The 22,628-nt window shown below is 40.2% G+C and overlaps 2 protein-coding genes across 5 annotated transcripts in view; both read left to right on the forward strand.

Moving 5' to 3' along the window:
* NRK (Nik related kinase) overlaps nucleotides 1-17,626 on the forward strand; it is an 89,751-nt gene extending 72,125 nt beyond the window's left edge. For all 4 annotated transcript variants that reach the window (XM_026038956.1, XM_026038958.1, XM_026038957.1 and 1 more), the window contains 11 exons: nucleotides 45-138; nucleotides 2,093-2,266; nucleotides 2,924-3,053; nucleotides 3,401-3,559; nucleotides 4,778-4,921; nucleotides 6,175-6,309; nucleotides 7,223-7,323; nucleotides 7,886-8,035; nucleotides 10,773-10,932; nucleotides 14,714-14,853; nucleotides 15,596-17,626. In XM_026038956.1, the coding sequence (XP_025894741.1) occupies nucleotides 45-138; nucleotides 2,093-2,266; nucleotides 2,924-3,053; nucleotides 3,401-3,559; nucleotides 4,778-4,921; nucleotides 6,175-6,309; nucleotides 7,223-7,323; nucleotides 7,886-8,035; nucleotides 10,773-10,932; nucleotides 14,714-14,853; nucleotides 15,596-15,679 (1,471 nt within the window). In that variant the 3' untranslated portion in view covers nucleotides 15,680-17,626. The remainder of the gene's footprint in view (nucleotides 1-44; nucleotides 139-2,092; nucleotides 2,267-2,923; nucleotides 3,054-3,400; nucleotides 3,560-4,777; nucleotides 4,922-6,174; nucleotides 6,310-7,222; nucleotides 7,324-7,885; nucleotides 8,036-10,772; nucleotides 10,933-14,713; nucleotides 14,854-15,595) is intronic.
* A 4,550-nt stretch (nucleotides 17,627-22,176) lies between these two features.
* Nucleotides 22,177-22,628, forward strand: part of CUNHXorf57 (chromosome unknown CXorf57 homolog) — a 20,446-nt gene continuing 19,994 nt past the window's right edge. Inside the window, exon 1 of the mRNA XM_026039024.1 lies at nucleotides 22,177-22,300. Within this exon, the coding sequence (XP_025894809.1) occupies nucleotides 22,177-22,300 (124 nt within the window). The remainder of the gene's footprint in view (nucleotides 22,301-22,628) is intronic.

A 22,628-nucleotide genomic window follows, 5' to 3' on the forward strand; every position in this document is an offset into this window, starting at 1 on the left:
CCCCCCCCAAGTAGTTCTCTTCATTAATTGGAATTTGTTACCAGGCAACTGCTAAGTAACCGAGTGGCAGATTTCTCAAGGACAAGAGTACCAGATGGAATTGAACTGAAACCCCAAAGCACTGTTGCAGAACAGAAGGTAATTTGGCCATTTGTAGAGGGGTGGGTACAGCGTGCGTGGGGAGCCACATCATTAATGTGATGAACATTGCAGCCACTTCTTCGGGACAGCCTTTTCACCATGAAGTCCTGTTCAGTCCTTTCAAATTATAGCCATAAGCCTTGAGAAAACATGAACTGTTTCAGGTTTTGTGTGTCCTATAAGTATGTGTACAGTTAGCTACAAAATTTTGCATCTCTGTCCTAGTTATTGACTTGCTAGTACTTTGTGATGTCAACATATTCCCTGAACACACTGGAGGAATTCAAAAGAAAGCAATGCTATTGATTAGAGGCAATGTCCATTGTTGGCATTTTTAAATATGGTGACTTTTTTTATTCCAATTTAGAGAGAAGTGTTCTTTACTACTTAAAATGTTGACCACAGGAGGAAAAAAAAAGTCACTCTAGACTGGGTGAAAATGGGTATCTTCTCATCTGCCGTGTTCTGGTTCCTTCCCAGCTGTAATGTCTAGCAAAGACTTTGAGTCCTGTTCATTTTCCTCARTGATAAATAGTAGTGCAGAAAAGATGAAGTCACACAAAGCAGAACAATGATCTTTGTGGTCAAAACCAAAAATATAGTAATAAGGCTTACACACAAAGCCAGATCACTTCTCATTCTGTGGAATGTATTTTCACTTCACAGAGGAAATAAATTGCTATGAAACTGTTTTCCCCACTTCTGCTAACGTGAGCTGTGGAGGAGCTAGGAGGGAAAAAACAAAAAAGTTTCTTTTGCCCCAGGTGTGATTTCTAAGCTTCAGATTCTGCTTCGAAGAAGGAATTATAAACAAGGAATCAGGCCAAACTGTAATCTCAGCAGCTCACACTGTTTGCCTTCCTCAAATCTAACCTGAACCTGAGCYGTTATTTTGAAGTTTATTGATCCATACCAGAAATGAAAGAATTTCATTTCCACCAATTCAGAACAGCAGCATGACAGAAATGGCTGTGCTGCATTAAACCATTTCACCTTCATGGTTGCTCCATCTCCACCGTCGTGGTTGAGAAGGAATAAAAATCCTCCAGCCTCTCTCCAACCTCCCCTTCCCAGCACCAGAGCTCTTCCCTKGTCTCCACCTCAAGCCTGCTCTTTTCTTTCCTGTGGTGAGAACAACCCAATGCCTTTCCTTTCTCCTTATAGCTGGAGATTGACAGTTTGAGGGAAAGAAGGATTGGGGGGGTCTTGGAGTGCCAGATTGGGGATCAGGTGGATGGAAAAGGTGAAGGTCCCATTTTCTGGTAGGCTTGGGGAGGGAGTCCAGAGCATAAATTTATTTTCTGGATAATTACTGACTTTTAAAAGGTAAACATCTTTTATTTTAGAACTATCTCCTTGGGATAGGCATCTTTTGGCAGGATTCAAATAATGTTCAGTAGTGAAACATGACCGTGACTTTGTGTGATGCTGCATAACTTATGTAGTTCACAAGTAAATCCTCAGAACTGGTGGGATATCCTACAAGGAGGACTACAAAATCAACCTTACGGTATTGGCAAAGTTGAAAATGGATCCTGCTCCATGTGGTCATTCTAAAAGAACGTTTCCTAACTCAGTAGATGTAAAGTAGCAATCAAATTAATAAGGTGCAACTGAATGCAGGTCCTGAATCAAGAAGTGCCTGCCTCTGACCTTGGTAGAGATCACATCTATAGGGTTAGGTCAAGTCATTTTATTTTCTGTCTCACTTATCTCTGAGGATGAAGTTAGTTCTTTACCTACTACTTGGAGTACGGTGAATAAGTGAGGTTTTTGGAGCTCTTAAAAGGTGAATGTCTTTGTGTGGTTCATCCTTTACCTGATGCACTATGCAGGGTATAATAGTACTCTCCCCTGCATCTTTGTCAGTTCTTGTCCTTGTTAACTGGGTTTGCAGAGTGTACTGGCAGTATGCCAGATGTGGACTTTAACCATGTGTTCTCTTGTGCAGGATCAGATTGTAGGAAAACAACTTTCTAGCACCCAGGAAGGCCTCTGGAGTATAAACAACCAGAACTATCTCCTGCCAGATCTCCTCCAGCAAAGCCAAGTTTCAGACTCTTCTGTGAACCAGTTAAAAGTACCACTAACTATCCAGGAACCTCAGAACAAATCTGTGAATAAGGTACRCAATAAAATTAGATTTGTTAGATTGAAAATGCACGCAAACCCAAAAGCTTAGTGGGTTTTTCCCTCTGCTTCTTTAATATTATCAGTACAGCACTCTGGCCTGCCTCTACTCACTGTCTCCAGGTTGCCTTCAGCACAGGTGTCAGCTGATGGTACGCAGGAGCAGGGACCAGGGAAACACATCTTGGCAGCTTCAAGAAGCTCTAATCGTGCTGTGAGCACAGGGGATGCTACATCTCTCTCTTGAGGAGAAGCGCGTTACTGGAAGTAGATAATAGCTCTGTCATGAGATGGGTCCTAAAAACAGCCTTACTTCAGGCAATAGCTTCCTCCTTGGAGAAGGACATTGCTCAAATCCCTGGGCTGGTGATGAGACAGGGCAGTGTGTGAGGAGACTGTTGCTCTCTCTCTCCCCTTCTAGGGACCAATTATTTCATTGCAGTGCGCTGTCTAGCCAAGAATCCTGACACAATCTTTGTGCAGGCTTCCTGTTTTTGTCGCTGGATTTGTACCGTGTATCTGCTGCTGTATTTGTCACATCTATTTATGCCACATGCCATTTCATCTAAACTTCAGAGCCGTTCACACATTGCTGTGTGCTGTCTGCTCCCCTAGCGTTGTCTTCCTGAATACACCTTGTTTTTCATTGTAGACACCGTGCACTGAAAGTACGCCTTCAAAAAGCAGTACATCATCTACAACATCATTTACTTCATTCATAGATCCTAGACTTCTGCCAATCACCCCTCCCACCAGTCCAGTAGGACCTCCCTGTAGTTCTCGTGAGTATGCTTTACCCTTTGAATATAATGCCGTTCCTTGGCCTTTTTTTCTCCTTTTTYGAGTGAGTGGAGAGGGCACAGGGAAGGTTTATTTGCTTGAAAATTGAAACTGTCACTAATATCTCAAGAAACTGAAACTGCACATTGCTGAGCTTCATTGTACAGCTTCAGAGTGCAGCTTGCTCTACTTTACATACTTAAGAATACATGAGAAATTTTCTGTTTTTTTTCGTTTGTTATATTATGCTCCCAAGTTATTTTCCGATCTTTGTGGGGTCTGCCATAAACAGGCCAAATAAGAGACAAACATTCACATTTTTCATGATTCCATATGTCTTTTCTTCTAGCATCTAGTGCCAAACCTGAGCCTGTCAGGAGAGAGAATGTGAGGAAGGGCTCTGTTGTCAACGTTAACCCAACAAATATCCGCCCGCAGAGTGACAGCCCAGAAATCCGTAAATACAAGAAGAAATTCAACTCGGAGATTCTGTGTGCTGCTTTGTGGGGTAAGCTCAGAAGCACATGGGCTTGTGTATGGAGGGAAGGCAGCAGCAGGAGCAGTTGTCAGCGTGTGCCAGTCAGGTTTTGTAGTTGAATTGCACATCTCCTGTTTGGAAATCTGGAGTTGTTGACTAAGTATGTAGCTATAGACCACTCTCAGGATACTGCCTGTGCCCTAAAAGGTGGCAAACAGATGTGCTACAGTTGCAAAGGATTTTGTGCATCAGCAAAAGAAAACATTTTGAATGGACACGAGTTAAAGCTGTGCTTGCTGAAGGAGCCATAAAGTGCAAATGTTTTAATAATGTGAAAAAAAGAAGGTTTTGATGCTTTGTCTCTCTTACCTGAATAAATGTTGAGGTGAATGTGCTAAGTTCTGCCTGGGCATCCATCAAGGAGTAAAAATGCTTCAAGTTCTGTAAACTTTTGTTGTTGTGTTAGTTCTTCCAAGTATCCCCCTGTGAGAATTCAAGCAATCAGAGATTGAAGCACATTTCAGGCATCAACCTTTCCAAATAGTCTCCTTCTCTAGTTTCCACCTTGCTGGATCACCCTTTTTACAGGGTCAGCTTCACATGGCATGAGACCAAGATCAGTGTAGAAAGATTGATTCTCAACAACTGAACTTGACCCAGTCTTACAGCAGCTAAATTCTTGAGCTGTTTTAACCATCTGTCTACTTCTGAAGAAAAGGGTGTATTCTATGGGAGTCACTGAGCCATTTACCTGTAGTCATTTCTTGAGTCTGGAATGAAAAATTCATGTAGCAGGTGAAACATTAGCTAAAGGAAGTACAGTTTTCCAGTTTGCAGCTTTACAAGTTTCATGTAATATATGTTTGAGGAAGCTCAAGCTTTTAAATTAAAAATGGGGCTGTGCAGCAAGGTGTGTAAGTAAACATGTGCTGGGGCTGAAGAGCAACCGGTACTCAGCAGAGCATTGCCAGTAAAAGTTTGGTTTGTTTGTTACATCAGGGTACCTTATGTCATTTCTTTTAGAACCTGCTGACTAGGAAATGTAACTGTCATTGCAACCAAACAAAATTTTTATACAGAGTGCATCCTCCATAGATTCATTCRTAGAGGTCTTTCACCGAACAACAGGAAAATTACCAGCTACCATTAGARAAGACCAAGTAAAAATCAATTCTAAAAATAATTAACACTGAGTAAGATTGGAATCATTAGGTGATTTATATTGTACTTTTTACTGTGTATTAACAGGAGTGAATTTACTGGTTGGAACAGAGAATGGGTTATGGCTGTTGGACAGAAGCGGGCAAGGAAGAGTTTATTCCCTAATTACAAGAAGACGATTCCAGCAAATGGATGTTCTGGAAGGACTCAATGTGCTAATTACTATATCAGGTTAGTTCAGTGTCTAAAAGTATCTGACCTGCATTGGGTTTGGGAGCAATTAAAAAGAAGAATTAGGTTATAAACTAGGTTGAGGAATTTGCTCGTACAGAAAATCACAGSACAGTTATTCCTGTTAACAGGAAAACAATCTTGAATCTTCAACATTTACATTCGCATTTTGGATTCAGATGAGGYTTCGGGATATTTCATTACCTGGTTAATATGTAAAATGGTTTGTGGGAGGTATAATGTGTGTCATATCCTTAAAATGAGCTGGTTCTCAGCAAGTAATAGTTYGTCAGTTTGTGTTTTGTTTATGTGTTCCTGTGATGGATGAGCACTGATTAAAGTGGAATTCCATTAAAATATCATTAAATAACCTCATTCAGTGGTCAAGAAGATGTACAAACAATAATACTGGGGTGATCTATGCTGTGTGAAATTATCAGTAGCATCAAATGGAGTAGCATCTACAGCCTCTRCTGACAAAGAGCTTATATTCTACCTTGGCAAAGCATTTGGCCTCTATTTACCTGTGAGTAAGTGTGTCCTCTAAGTATACTTTGTCCAGAATGAGGTCAGGATGTAGGTCCAGCAGTGCATTGCTGCAATTCCTGCAGCCAAACTCCCAGTGGTAGCTGATGGCAAGAGCTGGTTGTCCCTTATTGCCAGTTTTCAGTTGTTCAGCATGACATGGTCCTTCTCTTTAGGTTTCCACATAATCCTACATCCATATGAAGTAAAGCAATAGAAAAGGTGGCTGCGGTAAAAAATGACAATGTAATTGTCATTCCACAAGACATCCAAAAGAAAATAGCTACCTGTAACGAAGATCAGTAGTTAACTGGAACTAGAGGAGTCGCTTATCCAAAACGGCTGTTGTGGCCACTTATCTGTATTCCTTCCTGCCCAACAGACAGCAAATGCCAGATGATCTGATTATTTCTGATAATACATGCATCTACAGAGACCTATTCTCTGGCCTAAGGGAAGAATTTTAACAGGATATGAAAGTCTTGCATGAAGCTTGAGTTGCATATGTCAAGTGCCATAGGATTGTTCATATTCCAATTGSCCCTTGACTGTCATCATCACACAAGGCTGCTTCCCTGTACTAGCTCTGCAAGTCCTCTTTTCTCACCTTGATGAGGCACAAAGGCCTCTGTATTCAGGGTCACAGATCTCTGCCTTTTTTTGGGTGCGTGAGAGTTTGTGCTTCAGGGAGCTAAATCATTATACCTCTCTCTTCCTGCAAATCCCAGGGAAGAAGAATAAGTTAAGAGTGTATTACTTATCATGGCTAAGAAACAAAATTTTACGCAATGACCCGGAGGTGGAGAAGCGGCAAGGCTGGGTGTCTGTGGGTGACCTGGAAGGCTGTGTACACTACAAAGTTGGTAAGGACTTTTTGGTTTGTCCTTAGAGTTCTGCATGATCATTCTTTGATTAATCATCTTAATCTCACAACACTAGCATTTTAATTTGGCTTTATTTTGGAATTGCACTAGGTGTAATGTCTCTGACTGTTGCCAAATTGCCTTATTTTATGTGGCAGATGCTTTGCTCCCTTGATTTCCAGGTAGCTTCTCTCCTTGCAGTGTTATCAGCTTGCATTACAGCTATTTCCTGCGCAGGTGGTCACAGATTCTTGCTCAGTTTAGAAGCTCTCCAGTTACCTAAGGTCTTTAAAGTAGAGTTATGTTTTCCACATGCGCAGTATTCAACTTCTCTCCTGATTCTGAGTAATTGCTAGTTAGATGAGTAAGATTGGACTAGTAAAGTGCTAGTAAATCATGTTTATAGAGTGTCCATAGGTAGATCAGATTGGACATTGCACAGCTTGTCCTCGTGACTATAGAACAACACCTGAGTATAGCTTTGTTTAAACTCGGGTTTGTTGAGAAGTTTTCAATGCTTCTGTTGTAAGGGTCAAGGAGTAAGCAAGCCTGTCTCCCACATAAAACAAATCTTAACTTTGTTGTATAACACCCTCATCTCCTAAAACTTCCTGTCTGTGAATGCATAACCACAACAATGAATGTATGATGACAGCCACACGTAATGTATAAATGTTGCAAACAGTTACCAGGGTTAACAGACACTATAGGTTTGCACTCAGAATAGTACCACTGGTGATATTAAATGAAAATCAAATATCAAGAAAATAAATATCAAGAAGCCAGTAGTCTCCCTTGCTGCATAGTTTCCCATTCTACGAATAGTCCTGTGAGAAATTACTGCATGTRATTAAGTTGGTTATGGTTTAAGTGTCCATCTGCTACCTTAGAAATTGTTGTTTCTGTTTTACAGTAAAGTATGAGCGAATTAAATTCCTTGTAATTGCTTTGAAAAACTCAGTGGAAGTTTATGCTTGGGCTCCAAAGCCTTATCACAAATTCATGGCTTTTAAGGTAAGTGAAACTTAAACTTCACTTAAACTTCACATGTGGCTCTGTCCCTCACTTACCACCCACTCTTTGCTTTTGCTTTTTGTTGCTTTGCATAACATTTTTATCTAGCTAAAGACAAAATGACTAATCTTTCAAGGAGAACRTAGCTCTCTTGATGTGCATTGGAGATGACAGGCATGAAACTGTCACAGTCATGTTGCTGCTGGATGTAGACACCTTGTTTCAGTGCAGTGCCAAACTGCATGGTTGAATTCACAGAGCTGATGCTGGTTTCCCTCAGAAGAGGGAGGAATTTAACATGAATAGTATTTAGTCTCACTTTTGTCTAGTCCATTTTGGGAATCTTTTGTTTTGCTGTTTGTTTTCAAAACAAACGTGAAATATCCAGATTTCTTTGAAGCTCAATGGGTGAYGGCTTTTAAGTCCTTTAATGCTAAATACAACAGTAACAAAACCAGGTAATGYCTAAGTGCTGAAAATTCTAAAGAAAGATTGTTTGTGTTTGATCTGGAAACCAGCATTTTTATTGTGTTATATAGTGTCTGATTTTTTCTTTTTCCAGTCCTTTACGTCACTTCATCACAAACCACTGTCGGTTGACCTGACAGTTGAAAATGGACAAAGACTAAAGGTGATATATGGCTCCCTAGTAGGCTTTCATGCTATTGATGTGGATTCTGGRTCTGTGTATGACCTGTACCTTCCAACACACGTAAGATATTCCAAAAAAATAAGTAACCGCATCTGTTYGTTGGACTGTATGTTAATGGTGATTGAGTACAGTGCTGTGTTGTATATCAGAAAAAAAAGAAAGAAAGAAAGAAAAGAAACTTTCTTTTCTCATATTCTGAATTTCGATTTTGTAATTGACCAGAAAGCCTGATGTATGGAGAATAGCGTGTTTAATTGGTTTATCCTGGATCTTTARGACTTCTTTAAAGTGTTAAAAGTCACAAAAATATATATGTGAATTTAGGTGATTTTGACAGTCTACCAGTGTGCTTTTGAATATTGATAAAAAGCCAATTAAGACTTTTTTCTTAGGTTTTCAATTTCAAAGGGCACAAAATTGTTCATTTTGGGTTGGTCTGTGCACATTGCATTGTGTGCCTGTTTGCTGGAATGATGTGACCACTATAAGCCTGTTAGAACTTGTCTGACAAAGTCTGCCCACTATGAAGTTTGTGCTCTGGTTTTATTTATTTGCTTGTCTTATAGCGGCAGATAAGTTCTTTTCAAATATGTGGGTTCCAGAAGCCATGGAAACGTGAGGATTTAGGTTTAAAACACTAGTTGATGGTGCTGACTACTCTAGCCTGGCAGGAGGCTCCTGCAGGGCCCTTTTCTCTCTTGAAAACCTCCCTGAAGGCSCCTGTGCTCTCTACTGGGAAAGGCTTGGCTAGTCCAAGTGCTRTTGCCTCACTAGACCCCAGGGCAATGTGACCCAAAGGGAATTTGGGGAATTTTGAAGAAATCCAATTCCAGATCTGCATGTTGTAGCCTGTGCCTTGCACTCATTTTGTTTGTTTGTTTTTGCAATGTTCTCAGCCCTGTGTTTTCCAACCAAACGAATACCCTCGCCTCCTCCACAGCGAGCCACTTGATCACCTCCTGCTCCCCTGAAGTGACTACTGCTCGCCTTYAAATGCTGTCAAAACCAAGTTTACAAACTTCTTTTAATTAAAAGTGACTTTTCTAGATATTCAGAATTACGTGTCYAATCACTTGCTAAAAGCTCTTTTACTAAGAAACTTTCTTTTCCTGTTGAATGATATGTTTGATGCAGCAGTCAGTAGCACCACTAATGATAGGCAGCTGTTGAAAACAGCCATGGCTTTGTAAAGMCAGCGGTGATGCCTCTGTGCCACCCCTGGAAGCAGGTCGCTCCGCGAGGTGACTAATGACTTGTCAGAAAGACCATTAGCATAATTGCCYGAGATTTGAAAGGCAAAGAAAAAAAGCCAACTTTCTTAGCACTTCTAGTCTTACAACAGGCTTCAAATATAATTATGTACGTGATGAGAGAAACTCCCCAGGTGGATGCCCTCAATATGTGGGGCRCCGTTAGGAGGACCCTGCTTCCATTTGTGTGCTTTTCCACCCAAACTTGAGCATGTACTAAAAATACGTTTTCCCTTAAGAGTCTTACACCTGAAATAAATCTACTGCTACGGTGGCTGTGTCTTTTTCAGTATTTTGTTACTTTAAAGAGCACCAGATAGACCAGATAATTCAAGGAGCTTTGTAGTGGCAACAAAGCAGGCGTTAACAGGCTGCCTTGGGATCCTCTTGCTTTCCRGTACCCTCTTTGCCTCCTTCGCCACCTCTTTCTCCATCTCTTACCCGCTTCCATTGCTCATGCAAGCWCCAAGGCGACGCATTAAAATTGCTCTGCGGCTCTGGATCCCCGTTCTGGTGCTACGGATAGTTGTGGCGGAGGCGCGGAGCCACGGGGCTGCGCAGAGCGTGCTCGGCTTGGCAAGTACAGCTTTGGTGCTTCTCTCCTGCTCCTTGTGCCCTTACGGCAGGCATAAGTGTGCGTGCTCGAAGAGGCAGGATGTGTGCGTGTGAAAATGATGTGGGAACTCCAGTTATGTGCTTCCTATGGAAATATGAATTGCAACGGTTAATGTACTGTTTAATTAACATTTGAAAAAAAGAAATGCTTTGTTACTGATTTAAAGGCTCTCTTTCAGAATGTTTTCATACCCTCATAGTTGTACGTGTGCACTTTTTTCCCTCACATGGAACGTGTGTTGACTTCTGGGAGAGATTCTAGTGCAATGACCAGCTGTTAAAATTTGTATAACTGAAATGCASTGTTCCTGTAGCATAGAGAAAATGTGCTGAACAAAATTTAAAAGGCCACTGTTATTGATGAATATTGTATGTGGGAGGGAGGGGCAGAGTGGCCTGTATTCAGAAGGTCCAGGTAACTATTTAGCTTGCTTTAAATACTGTTAAGCTTACATGGTGAGGCTAAAGAAATACGGTGGAAAGTGAAAGTGCTGATTTGAGAGTATTTGGAAGCTTTTGTCCTTCCTCCATCTTCCAAAATAATAATTTTGATTCAAATTCTATTCRCCTTCCTTCTGTCTGTTCATATAATGCCTGTGTTTTGAGAATGAGTCAGTAAATCTTGCTGTTTCTCTGTGGTTCCTTGGCTTCTTGAACCCAAATAATACTGGTAAATATCAAGTGATATATTGAACATGGTTTTATTTGCAAACCTTCTGTAGTATTTGGAGGGGCGAGGAGGGGGTGAAACCTGTGTCTTATCCCATTTTTGTTAGCTAGCAAAATATACAGCCCTTTGAAAGCACTGCTCTCACTTTCCATGAGCTGTGAGCCAGTTCTTTTTATTGCTCTGCCAAGCCCAGTTAGATTGATATAGTCACTAAAATTGCAGTCCATTTTCTGATATAAATCTTAGTAAAATATGATTCCAGATCCAGGGGACTATTCGCCCACATGCCATTATCATCCTCCCGAATACCAGTGGAATGGAACTTTTACTTACCTATGAAGATGAAGGCATATACATTGATATATATGGGCACTTCACAAAGGAAACTGTTTTACAGTGGGGCGAAATGCCAGCATCTGTAGGTATGTATGAAAAATAGCACTTTATTAAGTGTCAGATCCTGCTGTATGAAACCGGACTTCTTGTTCAGATGGTTTGTATCCATCTGAAAGTTGTTGTTTGGCACAGTAAACAACTTCAGAGCAAYGCAGATGTCTATAAAGAGTAAACAGATTTATGCAGGGTTGTGTTAAGACAGGCAGTGATGGTAAAAGGGTCTTTGCATTTGTCCTATAGAATTTGTGTTCATATAATATTCTTGAACATCATGTGGTTACTGTCCAGGCAAATTCACCGAGGATGCAGCCTACCACCAGTTTTCACTTGTGTCATTTAAATGAATTACAAAGAAAAAGGGTGCTTTTGTTTCCTATTTGAATTGTTCATAGCATTTTATGTAGAAACTTGTAACTTTRGAGGACTCATGGAAGAGGTCTTTAACCACTGCCAGATGACCCCTTGATTTGACCACCTTGAAATCAGGGTACTGGAACTGGGGGATATTTCTGAAAGACTCTCAGTCTCTCCAGGCGTCTAGTTGACTCTGTGGGAAGGTGCTTCACCTTCACTGGAGAGCTAACAGTCTGGGGAAGAACAAGAACCATCCCAGGCAGATTTTTGCTTTTATTATTCAGTACTTTTAATTTCTATTTTGGCTCACTCTTGATGATCTGCATCTTAAATCAACCATACAAAGAAACAAAAACAAAGCCCATGGTTGTGCAAAAGTATTTCATCAGCAAATGGACACTCCAGTGAAGAATTGGGCATGTTCAACCCTTTCCTTCTACTTATTTCCTTTTACTTGTAGGAAACTAGGTCCCTTCTAGGGAAACGCCATTAAAACCAGTAGAGTGGCACCAGAGTAAATACAGTCATCTAGAAATGCTGGACCTAGTCAGCAGTACTGAGGTCAAATAACCCACCTCCAGAATGCAGATTTTTACAGAACAACTTGGCTTTTTGTTTTCTTTTTTCCTGTCAGAATAGAATTGAACATCAGAACTGCTTCAGTTATAAGAATCAGTTCAGTTCTGTATAAGTTTGCAAGCAAGCTATCTACTGTGTCTTTCCAATAAATAACCTCCACACCACTTTTCAGCTCATACCCAGAGCTGCAAGGCATAATTAAAATATATCAAGTCAGTTCTACATTTTTCGTATTCAACTATTCAATGGTCTTTGATATGTTGAAATTTTACATCCCTTCTGAATTAATGTTAGAAGCACCATAAGAAGTAATGATCAAAGAGCAATTACCGAGCAAGGTCAGTAAAAGAAGTGTTCTAATGAGAAGTATTGAGTGTAATTGGAAGCTGTATTGAGAAATGTTATCTGAAGGAGGCAGAAGCTTTCAAGAAGCGCGTCCTTATGGGAAGTACCTTCCTTAGGCATTATGAAAAGCAGCAAGCTTACTTAACATGAAGATTTTAACTGTAGTGTTTTACCCACCTTATAATGTGCATATATATGATGTGTGATTTGCATAAACTCCTTAACTCTTTAAATGCTTCTATTTTCCTACATTAGTTTCATCAATTTAGTGTCCTTTTTTCCTAACTTGGGAAGTAACAGAATTTTAATGCTGCCTTTATATTAGAAACTAACCTTAATCTCATGTTTARTAATTTTTAAAGCATGGATATTATTTGTAACTACTACATCTTCTGGTTGTATTATTCTTACTATCTGCTATGTCCCTAAGAGTGCCTCATATTAATAAATCAATGTGCTTCAAAGATGGATAGGAAAAAATGGAATGAAAAAAAGGGCTTTGTTAGATCCTGCTTTAGGAAAAAAAGATATGGCAAGAAGGATTGCTTAGATTTGTCTCCTATTTGGAAATTAGCGGTTTGTGAAATGGGCCGCTGGTTGTCCTCAGAGATTCCTCCCTTGATGTAGAATATGCAGGAATGCCTCAAGAATGACCAAAGACAGCTTAAGATTTTTTTTGTGTATTTCTGAAACTACTGTAGCGTGAAACCCAGAGAAATGTGAGGTAAGTTTGTAAAGCATTCCTGTGGCCTGGAATTCACTTCACTTTTTTTTTCCTTTTTTTTTTTTCCCCTTGCACATACCCAGCTAGCATTGAAGTGAAAAATGCTTCACCAGTTGGGACCAACCGAGTATGTGATACTCTCTGCCAATTAATTTCTCATTTAAAAGTTCTTCAGCACACATCTGGCTAGGCATGACATTCTCAATTTCACGAGGGTGATTACATCTTAATAACAGGAATGCCATTTGGACGGTCTCTTTTCCCCTGCTCACACAGCCATTCCTCCTGCTCTTTGGTGTACAATCTGTGACAACCATTTGCATGGGAAAAAAAAAAATATTGACCATTTTTGTTACTGTATTTTAGAGCAGTGGAACAAATAGGAAGAGGGATGGAGACGACAGTTCTGAGGATGGTGTCCTAGCTGCTCAATTTTGCAGTATAGAAGTTAGGAGCCCGGCGTGTGCTAGTTGTTTAACTTAGGTCAGTCTAGAGCAATGGGCACCAACAGCTAGGAAGGCATCCCGTCCTGGAACAGGTAGCTTGTACAAGCAAAATGTTTGTGGCAATTTTCTGTCTTTGTTCTTTTTTCATGATTTATACTTCTGCACGTTCCACAGCTGAAGGGTGGCRGTCTCCAAACAGCCCCCCTCTCGGTTATCCTTTGAAATATTCCACGATGTTGAGAGCTCTCGCGTTGCTGCTGCAGCAGCATTTTTAGTATAGTGGATCTAGATTTCCTTGGAACAAAAATTGTCGATTGTAGCCTATTTGAATGAGGTCTTGTGATATGATTCAAGATTTATTTCATTTCCAATTGGAATCACATTGTAGCTAAGAACAAATTGACCCAACCCATTACTCAAAACTTGTTACAAGTTTTAAACAGAGAGCTCTGTAACTTTTTTTAATAATTGTTCATGAACAGTTGAACAGTTCTTATTCATTTTCTTGCTCCTTTGACATTTGTGGCTCCAGACAAAACCAGTACCTCTTACGATAGAGGTTTGAATAACCATGCTGTTTGCATGGCCAAATTTAGTTTTGCATGATTTATCATTCTCCTGGAATTTCCAGACTTTAATAGGTCAGACAACAGTCTGTATGAGTTTATTCCAAAGTTTTTTCTGTGTTTCAGGAATAAAAAGGCCTTGTCTTAGCCTTGGGGTTCTATCTAGCCATCGTTTGCTCAGTTCTTATTTTCTTTAATTATTTTGAATTAAAACTTTTGTAGTTGGTGAGAATATCCTGACTGACTATGGAAAAAGGGGTAAAAAAAAAAAGTTGTATTGTAATTGATGGATTATCTGTGAGTCCAATTGATGAGCCCAGTTGGAAAGATAAGAGGATTATAAGTGGATTAAGTCTCTGTTATATATTATATATATGTTAAGTATAAAAAAAGCATTTAAAAGTTGTTATATATAATGTTATATATGATATTAATTATATATTAATATTAAAATATGTTAATATTTTTTGACTGCTGGTGCTAACATCTTCAGGGAGAAAAGGCCACAGTTCCTGCTTTAGATCACATTGGCATATTCTCTTTTTTTATTATTATTTTTATTTTTCAAGCTCAGTTTTGGAGGCAAAGATTTTGCCCTTTAAAATATATTAGCAAATGTGTTGTGCATGATTCTCTTTGAAACAGGCTTTGGAGATTCCCACTGTATACTGGACTCCCATAAATGACTGGTTGCATTTACACTCTAATTTGCTAACAGTAACAGGCAAATACACTAGTAGCATTTTTTAACTTATCAAATTCGTTTTTTTTGGGTTTTGTTTTTTTCTTTCAGCTTATCTTCAGTCAAATCAGGTCATGGGCTGGGGAGATAAAGCAATTGAACTACGCTCTGTGGAAACGGGCAATCTGGAAGGAGTATTCATGCACAAGAAAGCACAGAAGCTCAAATTTCTCTGTGAAAGAAATGACAAGGTACAGATATCACAGCAGTGTGGTGGGTTTAGCAAAAAATGAGTCCTATTTGACTAAGAAACTGAGACCATTTAATTTTTTTTAACTTYGTGTTTAAATTATCAAACTATTTCTTACACTAGTGTAAGAAATAACACAGAAACGCCTCACTGTGGATGTCCTGAATTTTGGCAGAGCTCTTTCCTGACTCCTTTAGCACCAGCCCTTACAGATTTCCCACAAGCCGGCCAGGCTGCAGCCTAGCAGATGCATTGGAGAGAGCTGCTGGATACTCATAATGCCCAGCGATAAAACTGCCCCTCCTTGGCTACCAGCATTATGTGCAATTTGGAGCAGCCATTGAGGAAAAGAAAACYCTCTAATAGTTGAGATATCACGAGCACTGGAGTATAGATAATCAAGTATGATTTCTTACATATGGTATGGCAGTGCTTGATAAATGTTTTCTGAAATCTGTTTAGTCCCGCTGTTATATTTAGAATTTTTTCCCGAAAGCTGTTTAGTTGTTTAAAATGTACTCTCTTGCCCTTCCGAATAGCAAAAAGGAGTATGCTAGAAATATATCATAGTTGTAGCAAAAGCACTGTTTTGCTTTCAGAAAGTTTTTCATGGAATTAAAATGGAATTGGAATCTATACATCACTCTMTTTGGGCCACTGTTGTTCTCTCAGATTTCCTCTATGGGTAAAAATAYTCTCATAAATGTAAACTGACAGCTTATCTTTTTTTTTTTCTTTTCAAGGTATTCTTTGCATCTGTACAGTCAGGAGGCAGCAGTCAAATTTACTTTATGACTCTCGGTCAAAATGTGCTATTCAACTGGTAAATCACATCAAAATGAAGGATGCTTTGAATTCCCTCTAGCTAGCAGTGTAAAATGCTTGGAGGTAATACAGACAAATTTGCACTTTTTACCTACAAGAATTCTGACATTATTAACTTATCAAAATTCATACCCTTTCAGTTTAGAAAGAATTCCATTTTCCTGTCAAATTATTGCAAACATGTTTAGTTCCATTTTCTAAAATGTGTTGCAAACCAAGACTGTAGTCACAGTGTTAGCAAAGAGCGACTGTAATGAAGAATGTAGTCAATATAACAAACTCCTCTCCTATGAAAAGTGCACCTTTTTCTTTTTTTCCACAGTGTAATGCAGGTAGCTTGAACTGAAGCCTTTTTTTCTTTTTTGGATGGCAACAGTACACATATATAAAACAGATCTATTGGGTGATAAATTGGAATCTGCTTTATTTTGGATTTGTTTTGCCTTGCTCTACACTTTAACAAAATTATTACTGTTTCAGCAAAAGATATTTGTCCAAGTCTTCTAACCGGTGAAAAAGCAACTTTCACTGGTTCATTAAGGGAGCTAATGCAGATTTGGGCACTGAGGGATTGTATCTTGTCCTAGGTAGAATGGGTGCATCTCACATCAGAGCTGGAAAAGCAGCTAGTCTAGGTGTGTGTCCCATATGGCGGATTTTACAAAATAGAGGGGACAGGCTTCATGTTTCTCTCAGGGCTGGATGTCTCAGCCTTTAGACACAGTTACTGTAGAATGTATTTGTAAAAATAGTTTAAATAGCTTGTCAGAATCATTTATGCATAAATGTATTATGGACCTGAACCTTTAAATTTTTACTGGAACAAGTGACCCGTACTCATGTGAGTTGATTTGAAGGCACTACCCTTGTGTRTGAGGGTGCAGGATCAGGCACCTGGGGTTTTTTTGGCCTCCCTTCTTGCTCTTTAAGCATGAAGTTTTCATGTATTTGTATGTAAATATTTCCGAAATTGTTATCAAGATTAACAAATGTACTCTTAGTTACRAAAATATCCAAAGAGTTGATATATAATAAATAGAAAATATAAATAATTTCAGGTGCTTTGTATGCTAATTACATCTAAACAAAGCTGCATCCACCAGTGGTATTAGTGCCAGTGTATTTGCCATGAAACTGTTCTCAGGGGCTTGTAACTTGGCCATAAAACTATATAAACCTTCTAGTATTAAATTGTTGGGTTGAATGCAATCATCAGATGAATTTTTTGATGTGTTTTGAAAGTGTAAAGCATCAAATAAAAAGCAATATACAAAAGAGCTCATTCCAGATGTTATACAATATGGATGACACTGCAGAAGTGAAATCATTAGCTACAGTGTTTGAAAATGGTTATTTTTTACTTGAAATCTGTGATGCTGAAAGGTGCAGGGAAAGTGTATTGGAATATCTGGTCGTCTACCTCAAGGATGATGATTCAAAATTGACAAAGAAGAGGCAAAATTACAGATGTTAGAACTGGTAGCTSTTCTGTACAGTATGTCAAGTTAGTGTTAGTAGATGTGTTGTGACTGAAACGTGCTCGGATTGCAACCTTCAGCTCCAGAACTGGGGTTCTTCTCCAGAACTGTGTTCTTCAGCAGAGAAGTCCAGGAATGAGCCCAGGTGGGGAGCAAGCACCGTTTTCACTCCCAGTGGTGGCACCTCAAGCGCTGCAGGGCAGGCTGGAGATGTCAATACTGTGGCCATGGGCTTTGGCTACGTGGAGGACTGCACTTTCCAAAGTTTTTAACTTAGCACTTTTCATGAGTTTATCTACAATTGCGTAGTGTTTTTTATGAAGTATTTTCCTCTTAAATGTTTTAACTTGCAAAAAATACAAGCCTAAGGACGTGCTAAAAATATGTTGTAGTTGCACATTCAAAGTGGATTTTTTAATGCACACAAGTAATCAAATTTGTGCACAGACTTAAAATCTGAATGGTATACAATGCCCAGGAAGAGCTGCATACAATCAATAAGTCTCTATTTAGTAGTATTCCTGCCTGCATTCCCATGCTACTGAACATGGAGCTTGTTTGGTTCATCTTGATTCATCATTTAAAAAAAAAAAAAAAAAAAAAGTGAAAGAAATACAGACAAAACATATTTTGCTAGTAATCCAAAATACAGTTTATTAGCTTTTGACTTAAAAAATGAGACACTGAAGAAAAAGACAAAATTCATTTTGTACCCCATGCATATACAAAGGGTGTTTTCAAAACTGCTTTTGCTACAAGCAATCAGTGATCCAGGCTGCCACATAGATTTTTAAAATGTGCTTGTCATAGCCACCTCTATGTAACAGGGGAGGCATGTGAATTTTTCCCCCACCACCTCTGTTTTTGGTGTGCACAGGTAGGCGGCAGCTTTTTCCTGACGCAAGGCACCAGTTCAGAAGACTTAGTAGAGGCCATGGGCACTTGGAACAGCTCATGGCAAGAGATTAAAGAAGCAAATGTAACTGAACTTTTTAAAAATATATATTATTGTAACAAAAAAAAAATATAGGAGTAAGTTAAAACTGTAAAGCTGTCTAGCTGTATACCAGGAAAAAAAAGTTTTAGAGAGGGAATGTGCATTATTGCATTAAGAATTTAATCTCTCATTCTGCTCCCCTATGTTTTTTTCAGATTATAATTCAAGGTATTGATTTTTTATGGCTCTTTTCCTCCCCATATAAAATTCAGAGCCATGTGGTTTGCGTTACATTCATGTGTAAATATGAAAACACTCAGGCCCATATTGGTAAATGCTTTAGAGGACTTAGAGGTGGGATTCTAAGTAATAATGACGCACAAGGAGAAGGACGTGTGTATAAGTCCATCAAGAGAAAATCAGAATGGATGACGAAGAGCTCAGAGAGGTTGAGAAAAGTAGTTGGAGAGAAAGGAAATGACTGAYGAGAAGAGAGAAGCTGAAGGTGAATAGGAGTAGCCAGAGGGGGACATGGGGATGTCTAGAACTGCCTTGCTAGGGGCAGGGAGAGAGAAGAAGAGATGCCGAAGAGGGCGACCAAAGGGACAGAAAGGTATTTGGAGTGACTGAAGGTCTGAACGCTGAATGGGAGTTCCAAATAACTGTTAAAAGTGCAAAGCAAAAGTTCAAAGGCTGGAGAGAAAAAAATGACCCAAGTTGTTAATGCCATAAGTCTAACTATGCAAAAAATGTATACATTTTTTATTTGTTTTGTAGGGGTTTCCCTAGCTGTATCCTTTTGCTAACTTTTAAAAGCAAGGTGTGAACAGCTGAAATGGGTATTTTTTTTGTTCTGAAGTCACTTTGATGTCAATAAATATTGTAAGTGGAGAAGATTAGAGTATGAGGGATTGATATATGCAGTATCCTAATGTCAGGTGGTGATATTATATTTGACGAGACAAGTTTATGCTAATTTTATATTGTATGGGACCACTCATTTAGGAATGGTGAATACCGTTCTGCAGCCTAAACCTATACATGTGACTTAAACTGGGAACAATGCAAGCTATGTACTGTACATCATGTATGTTTTTTTATTATTCCCTAATGATTAGATTGTACATTTGAAAAGGTAATAAAAATTATCTGAAAACAAAAATGAGTATTTTGCTTGTGAAGTTCCATTATTATTGGTATAAGCCTACTSTAAAAATCATAGCAAGTTTTGTTTTTTAAATCACCTCAGTCTACCCAGGGGAACGTCTGGCTTATTCTGTTTGCCTGTAAAAATGAAACGARCATGTTTCCTTGCAGCGGATAAAGATGTTGAGGTGGCAGTGYGGGAGAGATGCCAGGGAGGATGGCAGCGTGCGCTGTGCTGAGTGCTGCTAATGAGCTTTAYGAGCGCGTTTCTGTGTCTGTCCCTCGTTACACGTACGGCAGGTAGGACGGGGGGCAACGAGGCYGGAGCGCGATGACAGCCGGCAGGCAGTGACGCTGCAGCAACCGCCTCCTGTGCGTGTTTATCAGCTCAGCGCCAGCAGCCCCAGATTTTTCCTCAAGTGTGCTCACTCAGTTGGCTTTGCACCATATAAAGTGTATGTACRGCTCTGTATAATAAGGCATGATAACACATTCTAAGTGTACCATTTGAGAGCGGAAATTGGGAAATTAAGCACTGAAATCAGTGTGGGAGTTAGGGTGAGGGCATGAGGCAAGATTTCTAGGATACCTATATATTTAATGAAGATGTCTCCTTCCGCAAGGTTTTATCTGTCTCTTCCAGCCTAGTGGTGCGTGAAAGTTTCCTGTGTTTGATGTTTGGAACGGGATCTGTATCGGAAGTTTAAAGGATAACATGGTTGCTTGGCTGGGTAGATCAAACTTCTTGAGACAGTCATCGTTATTTCCATTAAAAGTTATTTCCGAGCTTCACCGGCAGTGTGTACTTGCATTCTTCCACCTCAGTGMCTTCAAAGGAATGTCTCCTTCCCAATAAAACACATAGAGCTTTTGTTTCAGTTCAGCTGTGTTTGTGCAGAGAAGTGTTTTTTTCTGGATTTTTATCTGCTTACCTGCCTTAAAATCAGGCACAATTTAATGAGTATAGCAGGGAAAATTCTGATTTCTGGCTTTGTCAGTGACTCTGTTCTGCAACATCCACTCTGCRCTCTTCTGTAAATACCGGAATTTTTCCGTGCATGACTAGTGGAGTAGGAGATGATGATAACAGTTTTTCACAACATTGACAATAAATGAGATGTTGTTTTCTAGCACCAGCATGGAAAAATCTTTTACCTGCCTCTATGTATGTGGAAAGACATGCAGGTCAGTATCAAGGATTTATTATTTTCAGGATTTTCAGGGTGCCCTTTATGGTTTTCTGCCTGTAAATAGGGGTTATCTTGGTAAAGAATAATAATATATGCAGGGAGAAATGCTGATTTTAGAAAGAACCTGTTTTTCCCCTTGCTTTCAGTACTGTCATATTTTGCACAGTTTCCATCTTCTGTGTCCACTACTATGTTTTCTTTCTCCCCTTAATTTTACTGAAACAGTCCTACTGTTTCCAGGCTAGGGGTAGTATTTGCAGTGGCTCCTAAGTACTGCTAACAATGTCAGCCTATGTAATCACCCCCCAGAGGCAGACGCTGRTACAGTTCATCATTTAAGTACACGCTTGATCTTAGAAGTGTGTGAATCATCATATTGCCTTTAATGACTTTTTTTTAATGTTCTGCTGGAACAGGTTCAATGTGATGCACTCATGATTCTCACATAGTCACCTATACACAAATCTTCACCCACCGTTAATGATTCTCCAAGCCCTTCCAGAGAAGTTCATTACTTCTAATTTCTAATACAGCTCTGGGTSTTATCCCCTTGGTCACATGCAGCAAAGTATCTACAGCAAGAGGAACTGACAGAGTTGGTCATAAAAACAAGCTGTCCCTAAATGAAACTTAATGGAAGGGCAGATTCTTCCAGAGCTGAAAATTTTGTAAGCAGAAAGACAGTTATTCTGCTTCAGTTTTGAAATTGGTATGTTAGCTAGACCTCTGCTGGGGAGCAAGAAGATAACAGGAATAAGTAGGTAGAAGGAGCTACGAAACTGTGCAATACATAAAAATTTCGTCACTGTAACTGATGACTCATTTTCATAGGTCAAAAAAGCCTAAGCCACAACCCCCCCGGGTGAGGCTTGTACTTAATGTGAAACATTCAGCCCATGCAACATTAATAAAAAGGTGTTTGGATYTTATTCATTAGTGCAATTTTATCAGTCCAAACAACTGATCATGTGTACATCAAAAAAGAAAAAAAAAGTCATTAAAATTTCATGCAACAGCCTGTCTTCAACATAAACACAACTGCTTTGTTTTAAACGTTCTCTCTAAGGGCTGCATTATTACATAAACCCAAGCATTCCAGCCCAAAGGCCAATAAAGGCTTGTTTCTATACCGCAGCTTCTAACTCGTCAAGCTGTTTTAAATGTTGCAAGCAACAAGTTTTCCGGTTTCCCTAAGGCAAATGCTCCAGCAGCTGAGAACACAACCACTCTCACGCTGAGCTCGGGGAGAGCTGCTTCTGGCYCAGCGTTTGAAGCAGTGCTAAACTGCAGCCCAGCTTCGGTCTTTCGCATTTACAAAGGCTTACTCCAGACCAGCAACACTAAAAATAAAAGAAACAGCTTCTCTTCTTCCTCTTCTTGTCCTTTTACCTTCCCCTTATCTCCTTATCCTGTAGTACTGCTTCATAGCCTGTTGCATTTCAAAAATACTCAAAAAAATCCAAAAATTTATTTTCAAAAATAAAACTTGCAGGCATTTATACATGGCACCAAAAAGAGCCAAATAATGAAGGGATATTAGAATCGGGACTATTTCAAGCAAGAGGCAATGAAGGCTAAACGCCAAGTCCTTAATTCCCAGATTTCCATTAATGCCACAAGTGACTGTGMTATCACAGAGGAGAACAGGACGGTCTCCAGAAACCACCGTGCAGTGGCGGTGGTTTCCACAACTAGGGATGTGTTCACCCTGCTGTGGATACAGGAATGAGGATTATTAATCTCGTCAAATGAAGAGAACTGAAGGAGAAGCAGGTGCAGTAAACGGTCCTGGGGATGATCGCGGGAATAAAGAGCCTGTTCATCGCGTGGCTCGTTTACCTGGCAGGGACAAACCGCCCCCTCGGCCGCGACGTACGGAAGGGCTGCAGGAGGAAGCGACGCGGGACGGCGGCCGCCCCCGGGCGCGGGGACAGCGGGGCGGCCGCCGGGGCCGCTCGCAGGGCGACACCCCCGCGGCGGCCGCGGCTCCTCCCTCGGGCTGCCCTGGCTGCTGCTGCCGCCGCCTCCCGGCACCGGCTCCGCCGGCCCCTCCCCCGCGACCGTTGGGCGGTTTGAACGGCCGCGGCGCGCGCGCAGCAGCCCCGTCGGCCGCGACGTACGGAAGGGCTGCAGGAGGAAGCGACGCGGGACGGCGGCCGCCCCCGGGCGCGGGGACAGCGGGGCGGCCGCCGGGGCCGCT

Source organism: Nothoprocta perdicaria, unplaced genomic scaffold, assembly GCF_003342845.1.
Source record: "Nothoprocta perdicaria isolate Ctin4 unplaced genomic scaffold, notPer1 scaffold_22, whole genome shotgun sequence".
NCBI lineage: Eukaryota > Metazoa > Chordata > Aves > Tinamiformes > Tinamidae > Nothoprocta > Nothoprocta perdicaria.